This window comes from Ammospiza caudacuta, chromosome 15 (assembly GCF_027887145.1).
Source record: "Ammospiza caudacuta isolate bAmmCau1 chromosome 15, bAmmCau1.pri, whole genome shotgun sequence".
Classification (NCBI taxonomy): Eukaryota; Metazoa; Chordata; class Aves; order Passeriformes; family Passerellidae; genus Ammospiza; species Ammospiza caudacuta.
The window spans coordinates 11,566,608-11,584,361 of NC_080607.1; the positions used below are offsets into that span (position 1 = coordinate 11,566,608).

A 17,754-nucleotide genomic window follows, 5' to 3' on the forward strand; every position below is an offset into this window, starting at 1 on the left:
AATGACTCACTCCAGAGTGAAAGCTGTTCATTTCTGATACCTTATTTCTTGTCTTTTGACCAATTATTATTAATCCAGTGGCATTCTTTTTATATTACAGCAACTTTAGGAACATATTTAGTCCAAGTCTCCAGCTCAATATTTTTAAATAACCTCCATTAAGCTACACAAATTCAGTAGTTTCTTTCAACACATTTTCTCATTTTTAAGTGGTTGCACTTTTCTGAATTAGGCACAAGAGCAATGGATGTACTGAGTATATTTTTTAACTCCTTGAAGGGTTTAGGATCTAAATAGCTTGGGGTCAATGTTGGAGAGCAGCTGTCCGACAGTTACATTGGAAGTGCACTCTGTGCATTGTTCAGAGCCGTATTTAGATTTGCATTTCCTACTCTGGGCTCCTCAGTGCACAGCTCCTTGAAGGAATTGTCACTGGCTGTCTCTAAATGCTTCACCTCCTGCTGTGGAACTTCACCTCATCTGTAGCCTTCTCCAGTGTGGTCTGAGAGATAAAAGAGCCCTCAACATCTGCACACCAGATAAGCTGGAAAGGTGGCAGCCCCACGTCCCACCCTGTACAAAGAAACCAAGCAAACAACTTTGCAAGAGGACAGCTTTTAGCACAGCTGCAGGAAGGAGCCACTGCCCACCAGAGCAAGCAGAAGCTGAATATTTTCATGGTACCCAGAACCAGCCATGGGCCAAGGTAAGCAAAAATCATTTTTGTTACTTCCAAGCATTTGCCAGCCATGTGTCAGGAAGAGACAACTGTTCCTGCTCCAAGACAGAGTTCATGAGGCTTGGGGAGAGCTGAGCTTGCAGGGCAGGAGCCAAGTGCTCTAAAGGCTTAGGGAGCTCAGTCTGCAGGGCAGACTGCACAAAAGGCTCAGCAATCAGAACTTGGTACTGATCCCTGAGAGGAGACTGAGAAGCAGCAAGGAGCAGCTAAGGCAGACAGGTGAGGGCTTGGAAGCAGAGCTAAGTGAATCCTCATGACAGGGAATGGGGGGTGGGAGGAATTAAGGAGACAGCACAACTGAAACAGAGAGATGAGCAAGTGTTTGAGCCTCTGGAGCAGGGAAACAAGGCTCCAGGAAACCTTGAAGAAAGTGACAGTAAGATCCATGAAAAGTCATATGATGGAGAGGAAGCCAGACTCCACATCACTCACTGTTCTACAAGACACAGAACAGACATTTCCATCACAGAGAGAAAACAGAATGGGTCAGCAAGGGGAGGTGGATTATGTGTCACATAAGGGGCAGCAGCTGCAACCCACAGGGCCAAGGATCTTAGTGATGGGCTACAACCCAAAGAGGTAAATAAGGTCAGGATGATTCCAAGGCTGAGACAAAACAGGGAGTAACTGGCTGCTTGAAATTGTGACAAGTTTTTTTCTGTCTTCTGGTGCTGGACAGAAGCACATAGGATGTGTATGAAGCCTGTGTAGGAGACAAGAGGAGGAGGAGGAGGAGGAGGATCTTTCCTGTCTCCTGCATGGCATTGCCAACTGATGTGGTACAAAGTAGGAAAACTGGAGTTTGATCCAGCTGTGCATTTGAACCAGCAGTGAAGGTTGCACTTAATGATGTCAGGTATAAGCAAAGGCAGCTCAACAGTCACTCAACACCAGAAGAGCCAAGCTCAGAGTGAAGTCCCTACCATTACTGGATAGAAAGTCTCTAAGGCAGGGGGAGAATGGGTGTTTCTCCACTCACAATCAGCTGGTTTTGTGCCCCAGAATGTGGCTCAGGGCCCGACTGCAGCCAGCTCACAGCCCCAAACTCATTCTCTATCTTCTCACACTACAGGTCTGAGCATCCAAAACTGTGATTTCATGATACCAGAGAATAACAAAACCCACCACACAGAAGAGATCAGCACTAAAAGGCTCATAGTGAGGAGAGGACAGCCATTCACCATCACTGTGAGATTCTCAGCTCCAGTACACAACTACCTGAAGCAGATGAAGAGGACCTTCCTCATCGTACAGACAGGTAATGCCATAACAAACCTACCAGAGCTCTGCTCCTCCACCAGAGCTGGGGGCAAAAGCCATCTCCAGAGCTGGGCAGGGGTGCCCAATTTAGATGTGAGGCCAGTAAACTGTTTATGTGAGGCAAAGCAGAGTCTCCTGCAGGATCACAACCAGATCCCTTCCAGAAGGGACGCTGCACACAATAACCAACACAGCTTCACCATTCCATGGTTACAAAATGCTCATGGGATCTCTTCTGGCTTTTGGGGTTAGGAGTGCTCAAACCTAGCTGGCCTGTCACAGGTTTTTCTGTCAGAGTGTTTTCTATGAGACCCCTGAGAAGGGCAGCAGCTTTCAGCCCCAGCTTGTTTCACCATATTGTGAGCACTGGGCTGTTACAAGACACTAAATTCCATAGGCACAGCAGGGCTGCACCATTCTGGCCATTCCTGGTTTCTACAAATCTATGGAAAGCACATTTCACTTTAAAGCAGGGAGGCCTGAGTGCATTCCTGGCCTTAGCAGTGTTCAGTGGGCATTGAGCTGCTAAAGGGTCACGGCCCTTCCACGAGGAGAGCTGTGGCTCTAGAGAGAGACAAGGTCCCTGCTGTCTGCACAGGTGAGCAATAAACAATGTTTGGAATAAACACAACCAGATTTCTTTGTCTGCAGGACCACATTCTGCCAAAGCAGATGAAATCCAGGCTGAATTTCCTATCTCCAGCCTGGCAGACCAGAAGCAGTGGAGTGCAGCAGTGGAGGAACAGGACCCAAACTTCTGGACCCTGCGTGTGAGCACACCTGCCAATGCCCCCATTGGCCAGTACAATCTGCTTTTCCGTGCCTCCAAATCCCCTCAGCTCCTGGGCGACTTCACCCTCCTCTTTAATCCCTGGTGCAGAGGTAGGTGGTCAGAAAGAGAAATGAGAAATGCAGGCTGGGATCAGCCACTTCACAAAAAAAAAAAACAACTTTGGAGCTGTGGCAGTGCCTCCATGGAGGGAGGCTGACTCACCCAGTGCTCCTTCCACTCCTGCCCTGCTCCCCACAGCACCTCAGGAGAGAGCTAGGGGCTCATAAAGCCCCAATTTTCCTGCCTCAGCACTTTTGCCTCTCCCTGGAGTACTCCACTGGAAAAGCCCTGTCCTTCTGCTAAGGGGAAAGTGTTTGATTAAGTGTTTTCTATAATAGAGATTTTAGGATGAGTCAAGATTGTAATTGGTCTGGTTAAGGCCACTGTATCTTTCTTAGTATCAGAACTTATCAGCCAGGAGAGTAGAAGGGCCAGCAAGGGCAACAGCCTGGGTCCAGAGAACTTTTTGGACAAGGCAATGGAGATGACCATGAAATTCTTCTTTCCTGTCTGATTTACAGTCTGAGGTATTTCTCAGGGCAGAATGCTGGGGGCTGCCAAAGCCCAGTGGAACCTGCTGATGCATGAGAGATGCAAGTGCACCTGAGACCAGCCATGCTTTCTTCCTGGTGCTTTTATCCCCTAATCTAGATGATGAGGTGTTCTTGGCTAATGAGGCACAGCGGCAGGAGTATATCCTAAACCAAGATGGCATCATCTACCAGGGGACTGAAAATGCAATCCTAGCCCAACCCTGGGACTTCAGCCAGGTAAGCAAGAGGTCTAGTATGTCTGTGCTCTCTTCCAACCACCAGCAGAGGAAAGGTGCATAAATCTGGTTTGTACAGGACACTGATGAAAAAATTCTACTCATCTCTGTGTTCTCTGCACCCACTACCTCCTGTGCAGGAGAGCAGGGACCTGTGGATGAAGTCCTATAACCCAGCACCTGTAATTTTAGCTTCCTTCTCATGCTGTCCTCTATAAAGGAATGCATTGTTCTGTATCTGAGCTTTGTGTGCCTTCCTTTCATCAACAGGTATAAAAGCATTTAACAGAGCTCAATAATACTGTCTCTATCAGGTAAAGTGAGGACAAGAAGATCTTTCTGTTTGTCTAAGGCCATCTGATATAACCAGTGATTATTTCACTTTTGTGCCAGCAGATCTTACAAGCATCTCTGTGCCAACCTAGAGAGTGCTCCAGAAAAGTGTTTCACCTTTTTGCAGGGGTTCCATACTGTTGTCTCCTTATCACAAAAGTTTCATACCTCCTTGGTGTTTCTGTGGGCTGCTCCTCCCAGCACTGACTCTTTGCTCTTCACAAAGCAGCCAACTGACTCCAGTTCCCTTCTCACCCAGCCACCCCACTCTTTTATAGCATCTTCTTCTCATTGGTCACAGCTGTGGCTTGTTAAAGTCAGGCCTGTTCATCATCTTTGATAATTAGTCCAGCTGCAACTCCTTAGGGGTAAGATTACTTTCTACACTATCTTTATTTTCTTATATTCTATCCCCCTACAGAAAAGCATCAATTTCCCTCAATCAGGGAATGCAGTATCATGCTGATGCATTTCCCACCTTCAATAAAGTTGGAGGTCTGTCCTCAGCTCCCCCTGCAGACCTCTGCCCTCCTTCACAGCCCACTTACCCAAAACCATCAGCAGAAAGGGAGAAACAATCTGCACAGTCACAAACCCTCGTAGGGACTCAAGAGAACAAAAATTCATGGGGAGTTTCCTGAAGTGATGTGTTTTTGTTTCAGTTTGAGGAGGACATGGTTGACATCTCCTTCATCCTGCTGGCTCTGGGGGAGCACTCCCGAAGAGAAAAGGATCCTGCCCAGCGCCAAAGCCCCGTCCCCGTCTGCAGAGCAGCTGCTGCCATGGTGAGGAGGGCACAGAGCAGCCCTGGCCCGAGCAGGGGGCACCTCCTCACCCCCAGGGCAGGCTAAACCACTGGCCTCAGAGGAAACCTGTTCCAAACAACACCTCCTGCCCATCTCCAGCCTGTCCTGATATTCCTTCAGCAGACACGTAGGGCTGCAGGACGTTCTTAGCAGTAAAAATGCATTTAATGAACAAATCTCAGAGGAGACTGCTGCCCCTGTGTGACAGTGTTCACAGGGGTCTCAGGTTGAGGGAAGAGATGAGGATCTGACTCCATGTTTCAGAAGGCTGATTTATTATTTTATGATATATATTACATTATAACTATACTAAAAGAATAGAAGAAAGGATTTCATCAGAAGGCTAGCTAAGAATAGAATAAGAAGGAAATGATAACAAAAGCTTGTAGCTCGGACTCTCTGTCTGAGCCAGCTGGGCTGTGATTGGCCATTAATTAGAAACAATCAACATGGGCCAATCACAGATCCACTTGCTGCATTCCACAGCAGCAGATAATCAATGTTTACATTTTGTTCCTGAGGCTTCTCAGCTTCTCAGGAGGAAAAATCCTAAGGAAAGGATTTTTCATAAAAGATGTCTGTGACATCCCTGTTCTGCTCAGCCATGACCATCATGCTTGGCATAAAAATGTCTTCTTGTTTTCTTCTGCTTTGGGAACACCTCCCACAAACAGGATCAGGCAGACCTATCAAAGAGAGGCAATTCCTTAATACATCTTTTCTCTCCTCCTTCTCCACAGCTGAACTGCAGTGAATTTAGAAGCCTGACAGAATATGAGCCTGGGCAACACCATAATGGGACACCCCCTTCCAAGTGGCTGGGAAGCATCCCCATCCTCCGGCAGTGGATTGCATCCAAATTCCAGCCCGTGCACTCCGGGAGGTGCTGGGTGTCTGCTGCAGTCCTGTGCTCAGGTACAGGGAGGTGCTGGGTGTTTGGGGCACTCCTGTGCTCAGGTACAGGGTGCTGGGTGTTTGGGGCACTCCTGTGCTCAGGTACAGGGTGGTGCTGGGTGTTTGGGACAGTCCTGTGCCCAGGTACAGTGCTCCTACAGCCTTTTATCCTCAGGGGAGAGGCACATCTTTAGTGTCATCAACACCCAGCATCACTGCCTTCAAGACAAGAGTATCAGTATATCCATTCACTGAATGCACATGTGAAATTTTATTTCCTGAGGGAGGAATGCCTCTTGCAAAGTCCAAACAGCAGATTTTGTGCCATTCCTAACAGGCCTAGCACCAGAAGAGGCTCTACATGTATCACCAGAGACACTCCTAAGGCAGGGTGCACAACTGATTCACAGCTCTCTCTTTACACAGTTCTGAGGTGCCTGGGAATTCCCACCAGGGTGGTCACTGGCTTTACCTGGGCTCACAACACCAAGGGCAGCCTGAGTGTGGATGAGTACTATGATGAGGATGGGACACTGCTGACACAGGACAAGAGTGCTCGTGTCTGGTAAGAACACATGGCAGGGCCCCAGCAAGGATTTGAGACAATACTTGGATGTGGGAAATGAAACCCAGGGGAAAGAGGTAAAACAGCTGCAAGGAGGTGACAGGAGACAGCTCAGCTGAGATCCTGTCTACAGGACCTGTTCTTGATAAACTCAAGAGTGCTCTATTTCTAGAGCCCACAAAGGAAGAATGATAGCCCAGTCCAGCTGCAGAAACTCCACTTGTTTCTCCACACACAACTCTGCTCTTCTCAATATGAACTGAACTCCTTCAAGGGAGCATTAACCAGCTGCGGTTTGGCAAAAGCTTTACTCAAAAACTTTACCCTGTACCTCAGGGCTCAGTCCCTGGATGTAAGCTCATGCTGTTGCCTCTTGCAGGACCTTCCACGTTTGGAATGAATGCTGGATGGCTCGTTCAGACTTGCTGCCAGAGTACAGTGGGTGGCAGGCACTGGATGCCACCTGCCAGGAAAAAAGCAAGGGTAAGATATCAGAGCAAGGGTAAGATATCAGAGATGGGCTTGAGCAAGAGCAGGGGGAAGTGAAGCAGAGGTAAATAAAGCCATTCAATATTCCTCCTTTCCCATCTTTCAGTGGAAAGATGCAAAAAGACAGGAACTCACTCACCTTCTTGACTTTAGGCACAAAACTATCATTTATGTGTTTGGTTTGTGCAGCTCATGTAGCTCTATCACTGCTTCCTAATGGCCTCCTAAACGAGATATTTCACCAGTATAGGTCAAAACTAGGGATGGGTTTAGTTGGGAAAGCATCTGAATCTTATCTGGACCACATTTTCTCTTCAGGTGTATCCTTCTGTGGGCCAGCCCCTGTTCGTGCCATCAAGGAAGGTGACACACAAGTTGATTATGATGTCTGCTACTTCTTTGCTGCCATCAATGCCAAGTGTCATGTGTGGATACACAAAGCAGATGACACCCTCAAGCCAGCTTTTGGTGGCACAAAATACACTGGAAACAACATCAGCACCAAGAGTGTGGGCAGTGAGCGCTGTGAGGACATCACACAAAACTACAAATATCCTGAAGGTATGGGCAGGCACAGGCTGAGCACATTCCCTGTCACTGTCACAAATCAGGAGTAAAAGACCAGAGCAGAACCAAACCAGAGCACCAGGGTCAGCCACTTCTCACTACTTCCCCTTCTTCAGTGGCACTAGAACACCTCATTCTCTCTGTCTACAGAGCCAAAGCAGAGGCCATCACCCAAACTTCACCCTGCTTAATGGCATTAAGGTCTGTGGAAGACCAGGTGTTTGTACACCAGGCACTTTCATGTCTGGAATACCTTTTCTGATTTCTGTTATCTCTACACTCTGTACATCCACCTCCCATTTTCTCTGTAATATAAATATGGATAGATGTATTCCAGACTCCAGCTTTCTGAAAAGGGCTGTTGTGCTCTCAGATACTGCCTGAATCTCTCCCTCAACAAGCAGCTCCCCTCCAGAATCTGAGTGGTTTCCCTGGCTCAACCATAACACCCCATCTTCACCTGTGGCTTGTTTCTCCATGGCTGCAGGAGACAACTGCAACTTCTCAACACATGAGAGCATGGAACTGTGCCTTAGCTACAGCAGAAAAAAGCAGCTGCCTCCTCTACTCTGAGAGATGCTAGCACCAAGGTGTTTTAAAAACTGTGACAGCTATTGCCAAGTAGAATCTGTCAGGCACATCCAGTGAATATCCTGACAGCTGAAGCTTTCAAAGTGACCCACCCAGAAGCAAAAAAGGATATCTCTCTATGCTCTTAGGAAAAGTATCTCCAGTACTACCAGGAGAAATCAATGCCATTCTCCTGCTGCTTCTCACTAGTAAACAGGAAAGAGAACCAAAGTATGTGCTTCCTTTTTTTGTGACAGGTTCTCTCCAGGAAAAAAAAGTCCTTGACAAAGCCTATAGAAACATGAAGGAACTTGAGACAACCAGCAGCATGAGCAGCACACAGTTTATCTTCTTTCCTACTGCTCTGGAAGAGCCAGTCAACATTTTCATCCATTTCCAGTCAAGTTCTTTGCAACTGGGACAAGATATGACACTTTCCATTGAAGTGTTCAACCACACTGATAGAGAAAAGGCTACTCATCTGGTAGCTGGGATCCAGGCTCTGCATTATAATGGTGTGCCCATTGCCCAGCTTTGGAAGGAAGAGTTTCATTTTAACCTCCACAGCAATTCAGGTAAGGACTCCCCTGGGTGCATGGCTAGAAAAGTCCTCTAGTGCTCTCATTTCAGAAAAGTTCCCCCAGACCTAGGTTTACAAAAGGTTGGCTGAATAGTTGATTCTAGGTGATTACCCAGAGAGATGGTGGAGTCTCCCTAATGGGAGATATTCCAGAATTGACTGGACACAATCCTGTGCCCTGGGGTGACCCTGCTTGGGCAGGGAGGCTGCACCAGATAATCCACTATTGTCCATTCCAACCTCACCCATCCTGTGAAATAAAACACTTTGGCAACATCACCTTAGAGATTTCCAATCTGCAAATCCGCTTGAGGCCACATTTAAATGCTGCAGCTTTTAGTACAATGTTGGGCACTGAACACTCCCAGGTGTCATGCAGGGACAGACCAGGCTGCACTCATCACCTGCTGCTTCACCCCTCTGTTCCAGTCAATAACTTGAAGGTGTCTGTGCCTTACACATGGTTTGGAAAAGAGCTGGGAGAGAACCACCTGCTCAGGCTGACTGCTGTGCTTAGAGATGAGGACTCCTCCTTCATGTACCTGGCACAGGAAGAAATCAGCATTTCTGATTCCCCTCTCACCATTGAGGTACGATTGGGCTGTCATCCTGCCTCTGCAGTGGGGAAAAAACAGCTTTTGTAGTCATAAGCAGCAAAACAATTCTGCTGGGTTCAGGAGCTCTCTGAGAAAGCAGAGCAGAAGAAATTATAATAAATTAAATAAGCTGGACTTTGCCTCTTCTGGCAAATGGCACCTCAGGCACCAAAAAAAAAAAAAAATCACTCATCTCCCTTTAATCATAGAAGAATATATTTTCTTCTCTCAATTTCAGCTCATTTCCTTCTTTCAACAGTTCCTAGAAAACATGGTGCAGTATGAGCCAAGCACAGCAAGGATCAGCCTCCAGAACCCCCTCATGGAGCCCCTGGAGCAGTGTGTGATAGCAGTCACAGGGCGAGGGCTCATTTACAGACACAGGAATTACAGGTAAGTGCAAAGTGCTGATCCAAGAACAGCAAGTGGAAAAAGAGACACAATACAAGCAAAGGAAAAGCTGTCCTCAAAAATAACCAAGCAACAACATGGAAGGAAAATATCACTATGGCATAAAAGGCCCAAGCATCCCATCCTTTATTTACAGATAATACAGATGATTTTCACACTGAAAAGGAGAAAAGCCAGCTAAGAGAATTTTCAACAGACGTGTAATACCCAAGTTGAAGCCAATATGGCATTTGTGAAAGCTTCAACATCAAAGGCATAGACAGCAAAAGGAAAACCTCCTGCCAACAAAAAGGATAACAGAGAAATGCCCCAAGACTTAGTGAGAAATACACATGAAATAAGGCAAAGTTCAATGTCACTGAAATGAGCTAAGAAATTTAGAAACTATTTGCTGCTGAGAAATCAATTACTTTCTAGTGAGCAACTTGAACATCCCTAAGTGGAGTAAAACTGTATTGTTTATGACAGTTTTCCATCCATTACCCACTATAAACAATGAACAGTGGTGTTTTTCCCTTCTCTACTGAAGAACCAGGCAGATGTTACTTAGCCAAGAGCCACCAAAGGGGCATGCTCCCCTTCACATGACAAACACCCCACATTTGTCCCAAGAAGCTGCATTAGGACAAAGTCCCCTCAGATGTCTCCATGGAGGGTTTCAATTCTCCTGTCCTATCTCCCTCCCAAACCACTGTTAGATGACAATTTCACCGTAGTTGTTTGAGTCATTGCCAGCTTTCTTCTATTTCTTGTTTTTCCTTTCCTTCTTTTTGGCACCACATTCCTGTCCAGCTAATGCATATCCCAGACACAGGAAACTAAAACCACAAAGAGGGCGATTCCTGTATAATCCCTTCTCTCCTTTCAGGCTGGGCTCTGTGCAAGCTAAAAGCACTCAAGAGCTGGAAATCCCATTCACCCCCACCCGAGCAGGGCCCAGGAGACTCACTGCACATCTTACCTGCCTCCAGCTCCACAACCTGAAGAGCTACAGAACAACCAACATTGCAGCTGCCTGAGGCCAGCTCAGAACAGGTCCTCACCAAAGAGTGGCTGTGATCTGTGCCCTGGTCACGGGCAAGCACAGATGTAAACAGTTTTTATAATAAAAGCTATATTTAAAACCATGTCTGATTTTGATTATTTGCACAAACTCAACTCTCTCCCATCTGCCACTATGTCTACTCTGCAGTTTTAGAAGTGAGCCTCACTGTGACAAAGATGGGCTGAATGCTGAAACACACATTGCAGTTCTCACCACAGCTGTGCTGAGCCCACCAGTGCTTAAGTCTTCTGCCCTACCTGTGACAAGTAAAGGGTATCCTGGAACTTTTAAAGTGATGATAGATGTAGGATGTCTCAAGGGATATATATATATAGAGGGATATCTCTCCCTGTAGATCCTTGACATTGGTAAGGTAGTAAACAATATCTTCTGCTACTTTCTGAGAAAATAAGAGAAAGCTCATTCACTGCTCTCTAAGACAGTGAACAGGAAATAGACAGGAAATAGCAGCAGTGCAGAACATTTTATAATTATTCACTGGGCTGCTTAAAAAGAAGCAAGACCCTCTCATTCTGTATATATCCTTTGTCCTCTGAAGACAGATAAAGCAACTAATGTAAATCTAGCAATATTTTATTTTTCTCTGAACCCCACAGTAGCTGTAATGTCCAAAGAATGGGGCACATTCAGAAGCAGCACTGCATCATCCCAAGAATCCAAGCAAAATGACACCTTTGCCATGGCAAAGGGCAACTTCCTGGAGAGGTTCTTCCAAGTAGCAGTGAAGTTCTCTCCTCCATTGTTCTCATCATTTTCCAAACAGCCAAAGAACAGCAAAGTTCACTGGAAATGCAGATGCCAGAGCCAGTGGCAGCAGCACACACAGGCACAGAAGAGTTAAAGCTGACCCTGTGTGAAGCTCTTGACTTTGTTCATGTTGTGATCTACTGCACCAGTTAGAAACTGCACCCAGCCTTCCTCTGATGGTGGACACACATGGCTTGTCCTGCAAAAGGGGAGGAAATTCATTAGGGAAGCCTCCTGGTCTGTTTGCATCCAGACAGCACAGAGGTACTGTGAAGCTCTGAATAACCAGCAGTAAAACAGGGCTGCTCTAGCCCCAGAGGGCTTTGAGCAAGAACCCACACTCATGTCTGCAGTCCCAAACCCAAAATAAGGAACCACTATCATCCCTAGCACCTTTTTCTCACTCCCATCCCTTTGTGACTAGATAACAACACCATTGCTCTGAAATGCCAGCATCTACTGTCCAGAAATGAGTCATGTTTGACATGAGGCACAAAGGTATCAACCTTCATAGCAGGGAACACACACTTACAAAACTGTAGCTCATACTCACTTGGCAATCTCTAAGACTTTCGTTAATACTGAGGCCAGCTTAGCAGCCTAGAAAGAAACAAAAGGGAAATAAAGTGAGCCAAGTGAGAGGAAAAGGAGGGTCTGAACAGTACTGGAAAATAAAGAGGACTACGGGGATGCACAAAAGCCTGTTATGAATAAAACTGCCATGGATCCGATGCAGAATGAAGTCATCCATCACTGCCATGCTGGAAGTGCCTTCCAACCTACTCCTGGCTGTGACAGGTAAAAAAGAAACCTGTCTGTTTTTAAACCACACATTAAAATGCCTTTTTTTTTAAGCCTACTAGAAATTAGTAACTGGTATTAAAGTACAAAGTTGCAAGTGATTGCTTTTAATGTAATTTGATATTAAGTAATTCTTTTTTTATTAAAAAAATCAAGCCACTGGCCAAAGGCATGAAACCAAAATTAAGAATAAAACAAATCCCAGATACGAGGAGATTTGTACTTGATTTATGATGCAAGGGATGTTTCAAAGCTCAGTCAGGTTGCCAGAGTGTTGCCTAGTCAAGTTTTCAGTGTTGCCAAAGATGCAGACTCCACTGCTTCTCCAAGCAGCTTGGTTCAGTGCTTAAATACACTCACTGAAAGAGTTTTTCATTTCATAGAAAGCTTTATTTGAGCAAGACTGCACTACCCAAGGAAAGAACTACATGTGCAGTAGCTAGGCAGCCTTAGACATCACTTTCCTGAGGTTCTATCACTGCAAATCTCTGTGGATTATAGCTCAGAGCTGAAGTTTTAAGTACCCTTAAGAGGTGCAGATGCAGTATGTGTGTCCACCTGAAGTTAAGCGTGCAAGAACAAAGGGCACTCTTCATCCTTAAGAAATTATTACTGAGGCAGTTACTAGCACCCATATCTCCCTGAAGTCACCTAAGCCTTCCAATCTGATTTCTTCCCATTCCCTGTGCAGATACTCAGGCACTGAGCTATCAGGACTGCAGATACTCACGTTAAATCGCACAGCCAGTGGGTTCACAGGTGGGTACATGCTCAGTGCCAGCTCATCAACACTGGAACAGAAAAGAGGGGAACAAGGAAGGAATGTTCTGATAGCACAACTCACAGATTCTGGTCAAAGTCTGCCCCAGTCCTGAATGCAGGTCAGGAACAACAGAGAGATGCCAGCTGTACCTATGGGATGCTGTGTGTCCCTGTCACCATGGAGTGAGATGTGGTCACAGCTCCATCCCCTGCGCTTCTCTCCTGACCTACACAACCCTCAACAGCTTAACAGCCTTCCCACTACATCTGTGTCCACCACCTGCTCACAGCTCCAGTATCACAGAGGTTCTTTCAACTTCTCACTCAAGACCTCAAAGAAAGACCAGTGTCACAGACATCTTTTATGAAAAATCCTTTCCTTAGGCTTTTTCCTCCTGAGAAGCCTCAGGAACAAAATGTAAACATTGATTATCTGCTGCTGTGGAATGCAACAGGTGGAGCTGTGATTGGCCCATGTTGGTTGTTTCTAATTAATGGCCAATCACAGCCCAGCTGGCTCAGACAGAGAGTCCGAGCCACAAGCCTTTGTTATAATTTCTTTCTTTTTCTATTCTTAGCTAGCCTTTTGATGAAATCCTTTCTTCTATTCTTTTAGTATAGTTTTAATATAATATATATCATAAAATAATAAATCAAGCCTTCTGAAAGATGGAGTCAGATTCTCATCTCTTCCCTCATCCTAAGATCCCTGTGAACACCGTCATAGACCAGGAGTGCTCTGGAGGGAAAACAGCATGGGGAGAACCCTGCTTACCTTGGGCTGATCTCATTAGCAATGTCTGCTAGGTCATCCAGCTGTGCAATGTGCTCTGGAGAATCAGCTTTGCCATGGGCCTTCACTGCAGCCAAAACTTTCTTCAGGCAAGCTTTAGAAGCCTTCATCAGTCCCATGCAGGAACTGAGCAGCTGCCTGTCAGCCTCTGACCAGTACGTGTCCCTGTTGCCCCGAAAGCCCAGCTCTTCATCTTCCATGATGTCCCCATAGGGATCCTGCCCTTCCACCAGTGCCTGAGAACACAGAGGCACTGAAAACCCAGAGCCTGGCATCAATTCCAGTAACACCCAGGAGCAAAGGGAAAAAATAATCTAGACATCATATAAATAACTAACAATCTAGACATCATATAAATAATTAATGGAGAAATCACAGTTGGTTAATGCTAAAATAACTGGATTAAGAAAAAACACCACTCTAACAGTGCAAACAGCAAGAACTTGGTGAATTCTTACACGATCCTAAATTGCCTCCCCCATTCCCAATTCATGGCTTTATGAAAATCTTATACAAAGTAAACCAGGCTTGAGAATAAAAACTCATTAAAATCCATGCATAAAAAAATAATCTATGTCATGTAGGAGCAAATCTATAGTAAAGTCTGGATGTAAAATAATTCCTGAGTTTCATCACTGAACCAGCCTAGAGGGTGGCTGGGCAGTGGAACAGGGTCCCCAGAGAAGTGGTCACAGCCCCAAACCTGCCAGAGTTCAAGGAGCATTTGGACAACCCTCAGGCACATGGTGGGATTGTCTGGGTTGTCCTGAGCAGGACCAGGAGCTGGACTTGATGATCCTTGTGCATCCCTTCCAACTGAGAATATTCTGAGTCTATGAATCCACCACTGCATGTCCCTCTAAGGCTTAGGGGCTTCCTTACCTGTTCCATCTCCTCCACAGCATCCTTGACCACACCTAGAGATGCAGCCAGAGCCGACACAACTGCTGCCTGGTTATCTGCAAAAGCATGAAAACTGTGGCACCCCACTGTTTCAAATCGGTCTCCAGCAACCTCCATCTAGGCTTGCAATCACTGTAGGATCAAACTTCCTGCAGAGCTCAGAGCTGCACTGTTGTCAGACAAAGAATCTGACCTGATTTCCAAGCTTATACATTTCAAAACCAGTCAAGTTTTTGAGTTATTCTCCATTCAGCTTTTATTGTACCAGCTGGAATGCCCTTGCAAAAGCTATTGATATTCCAAGATCCATCCTGGAGCTGTTGCTCTGCATTTAAAACACTCACCTCGTGGCAGGTTAGACACTTGCTCACAGGCCTCCCACACACCTCCAGTTGATATCAGCTGTTCCTGAGACAAGCTGAAACAAAACAAAACCCTCAAGGTCAGAGTCAATAACAGCACTGTGCTAGACTGTGGTTTGTTTCATTTTCTGCAACAAAGATGATAAACACTAGCAAAAGTTCTGCTGCAAAGATGTCACCAACCAGCTTGTCACTAGGATGCCATGTCTGTGTAAAGCCCTTACTGCCTCCTAATAAGTATACTTGTAACTTGTTCTTGCCTTTTAATCACAATTATCACAAAATTATCACAAAATCACATAACTATGCAATTGAAAATGACAACCTCTCCACTGGGGCATTGAGAATTGTGTCTGTGAGCTGGATCATCCCTTCCACTACTTCAGTGGTGGCATCTCGAACCATCTTCCGAAGGGTAGTACCTGGGTGAGACAGAGAAAGAGCAAGAAAGTTGGCACAAAGTCAGCACTGACAGAGAGCAAGTGCTGAAGATGAACACACAGACTGCTCCGTTTGTGTGGATACACTGTATAAATGAAGTTACATGTATTTTGAAGAAAGGGAAATGCTTCCCAGGTCCAAAAGAACTCTGGACAAGGATTTCATTCTTTTCAATGCTCAATCAACCACACAACTTCCTACATCATCACTCTCCCACAGATGGAAAACTGCAGCAGCAGACAGACAAGTACCTCACTCATAAACACGTTCAAAGTCTACAGAACAGCTGATAATAGGATACCATGGTAATAAAAACTTGCTGATACCAGACCTCATTAGGCTCTGAAACACTGGGTTTCTCTATACAGCAGTGGTGAAAGAACCCCCATCCCATACAGTGGTGACTGCCTTGCTGTCACCAGCTCACCTTGGCCCTTGGGTAGCCAGTAGTACACTGTGGCAACTGCAAGAATGGCATTTTGGACATCCTCACTCAGCTTCCGGCAGTTCTGAAAACAGAGAGGCAAAAGGATCACCCAGAGTAACACCCAGCTGCAGCACATGTAGGCATCCTCACAAGCAATCACCGGCTTTCAGACTGCTCTGAGTAAACAAATACAGCACAAGAAAAAGGCACCATAAGCCAACTGTATGCATCTTAGCTTGCCTCATGATTTAGTAAGAAAACACTCCCTGGTGTGGTAGTCATGCATCAGAAAAGAATTAGTAACTTAGATCATTATTCTGAACTTAAGGTTTTTTTCTGCCTCTGCTCTCAACACCGGTATGATAAACTTCTCTCAACTGATAGCAAAAATATTGCATATTCTTTGTTAAACTTAAGGTCTGTATTCTCCAATAATCTGTCTCTATCAGCAATGAGCTGTGGCTGTGAAAGAATATAAGAACATTTTTATTTAGTATATCTCCCTACCTTAGAGAAATTTGTTCTCTGGGCAGTTCTTGGATTATATTAATACACTCCACCGTACACAGCCCATTTAGTCAAATGAACCAAGAAATACCTCAAGCTTGCAAACACACTGCAATTTCATAGTCTGTCAAGGCTTTCTCTCACCTCTGCAGAAGGTAGTGGAGGCCTTGAGAATGCCAGACTCAGCTTTGTAGCTTCCTGTGATGTTACTTGGAATGTCTGACCTAAAAAAAAAATCCAACAGGAGCAAAAGAAGACAAAGTAACTCAGGTAAAAGATAAAAGAACATAGCAGCAGCTCTGATTCTACTGCTTGTTTACCATTTCACCCAAGCAATACAAAGATAAAAACTAAACCCCATTACGAAGAAAAACTCCCTGCTGCATTCGTGCCATGCATTGCTTGTGTCCTGTCTGCTTTTTCTCACTTGGCTGGTAGTGAACCCCAGTCTGCATTCTGGTCCATGACCTGTTCAGCAGGATGTGCCAGGAGGCTTTAACAGAGACCTTTAGAAACCTTGTGTGAACGGTTCAATATCTGCCTTTGCTCTGCCACACCTTGGAGCGTTTGGGGACCAGACTTAGGGTGGTCAGGCACTGGAACGGGCTGGCCTGGGCGGTGGAGGAGTCAGTAATTGGGGATGTTTAGGATGATCCAGGAGGCTGGATCTGGCACTGACGTGGTTTATGGTTTACAGCTGGGCAAACGGTTAGCGGCTGGACTTGATGATCTTAAAGATCCCTCTCTTCCAACCCTGCCCATTCCGCGACTCCGCGAGTGGAGGGCACACCCCACAGCTGGAGACCCGCGGGGAGGGCAGCCCTGCCCCGGACCGGCCCCGCGGGTACCCGGCACCCCCGAACCCCGGCCCGGCCCGCCCCGCCCGTACCTAGCGCGTCCCAGAAGCGCGGCAGCTCGAACGGCTCTCGGCCCTCGCTCGGCTCTCCCTCTGCAACGGTACAGACACAGCTCAGCCCGCGGGGAGCCGGCCCGGCTCAACCCGGCTCGGCCCGACCCCCGCCCGGCCCCGCTCCCGGTCCCGGCCCGCACCTCGCAGCCGCGCCAGCACCGCCCGCAGCGCCCCGCGCACGTCCCGCAGCGGCTCCCGCGCCTCCATCGCTGCGGGGCGGCCCCGGAGCGCCACAGAGGCGCGTCACGTCCGCTCCGGGAGCGGCCCCGCCCCATAGACAGCCCCGCCCCATAGACAACCCCATAGAGACAGCCCCGCCCCATAGAGACAGCCCCGCCCCATAGAGACAGCCCCGCCCCATAGACAACCCCATAAAAACAGCCCCGCCCCATAGAGACAGCCCCACCCCATAGAGACAGCCCCGCCCCATAGAGACAGCCCCGCCCCATAGACAACCCCATAAAAACAGCCCCGCCCCATAGAGACAGCCCCGCCCCATAGACAACCCCATAGAGACAGCCCCGCCCCATAGAGACAGCCCCGCCCCATAGAGACAGCCCCGCCCCATAGACAACCCCATAGAGACAGCCCCGCCCCATAGAGACAGCCCCGCCCCATAGACAA

The 17,754-nt window shown here is 46.9% G+C and overlaps 2 protein-coding genes across 3 annotated transcripts; one reads left to right on the forward strand and one right to left on the reverse strand.

Annotated features, from left to right (window-relative positions):
• The first annotated feature begins 558 nt into the window (after positions 1 to 558).
• Positions 559 to 10,528, forward strand: EPB42 (erythrocyte membrane protein band 4.2). 2 transcript variants are annotated; one of them, XM_058814462.1, is made up of 13 exons: positions 559 to 706; positions 1,812 to 1,997; positions 2,651 to 2,881; positions 3,483 to 3,601; positions 4,596 to 4,718; positions 5,480 to 5,654; positions 6,060 to 6,198; positions 6,578 to 6,681; positions 7,006 to 7,248; positions 8,082 to 8,399; positions 8,834 to 8,994; positions 9,260 to 9,393; positions 10,280 to 10,528. In XM_058814462.1, the coding sequence occupies exons 1-13, from the start codon at positions 697 to 699 to the stop codon at positions 10,428 to 10,430; spliced, it is 2,094 nt and encodes a 697-aa protein (XP_058670445.1). In that variant the 5' UTR covers positions 559 to 696; the 3' UTR covers positions 10,431 to 10,528. The 2 variants fall into 2 exon arrangements, with proteins under 2 accessions (XP_058670445.1, XP_058670446.1); XM_058814463.1 differs by lacking the exons at positions 559 to 706; positions 1,812 to 1,997 and having other exon boundaries at positions 2,648 to 2,881; positions 3,353 to 3,601.
• A 504-nt stretch (positions 10,529 to 11,032) lies between these two features.
• Positions 11,033 to 17,412, reverse strand: CCNDBP1 (cyclin D1 binding protein 1). Its single transcript, XM_058814464.1, has 11 exons — positions 17,271 to 17,412; positions 17,110 to 17,169; positions 16,365 to 16,444; positions 15,714 to 15,795; positions 15,171 to 15,267; positions 14,828 to 14,901; positions 14,463 to 14,539; positions 13,563 to 13,816; positions 12,756 to 12,816; positions 11,778 to 11,824; positions 11,033 to 11,423 (listed from the first exon to the last, which is right to left on the reverse strand). Exons 1-11 carry the CDS (start codon positions 17,335 to 17,337, stop codon positions 11,315 to 11,317), a joined length of 1,008 nt encoding a protein of 335 aa, XP_058670447.1. The 5' UTR covers positions 17,338 to 17,412; the 3' UTR covers positions 11,033 to 11,314.
• Between the last annotated feature and the right edge of the window lie 342 nt (positions 17,413 to 17,754).

Excerpts from the sequence above, each read along its gene's own strand:
- EPB42 (XM_058814462.1), top strand. Across the intron at positions 3,602-4,595 it reads AACCCTGGGACTTCAGCCAG|TTTGAGGAGGACATGGTTGA; the intron begins GTAAGCAAGAGG and ends TTTTTGTTTCAG. Across the intron at positions 8,400-8,833 it reads TAACCTCCACAGCAATTCAG|TCAATAACTTGAAGGTGTCT; the intron begins GTAAGGACTCCC and ends CCTCTGTTCCAG.
- CCNDBP1 (XM_058814464.1), bottom strand. The coding sequence starts at position 17,337 with ATGGAGGCGCGGGAGCCGCTGCGGGACGTGCGCGGGGCGCTGCGGGCG. Across the intron at positions 16,445-17,109 it reads GCGCTTCTGGGACGCGCTAG|GTCAGACATTCCAAGTAACA; the intron begins GTACGGGCGGGG and ends TTTTTTTTTTAG. Across the intron at positions 11,825-12,755 it reads CACTGGCTGTGCGATTTAAC|GCTGCTAAGCTGGCCTCAGT; the intron begins GTGAGTATCTGC and ends GTTTCTTTCTAG.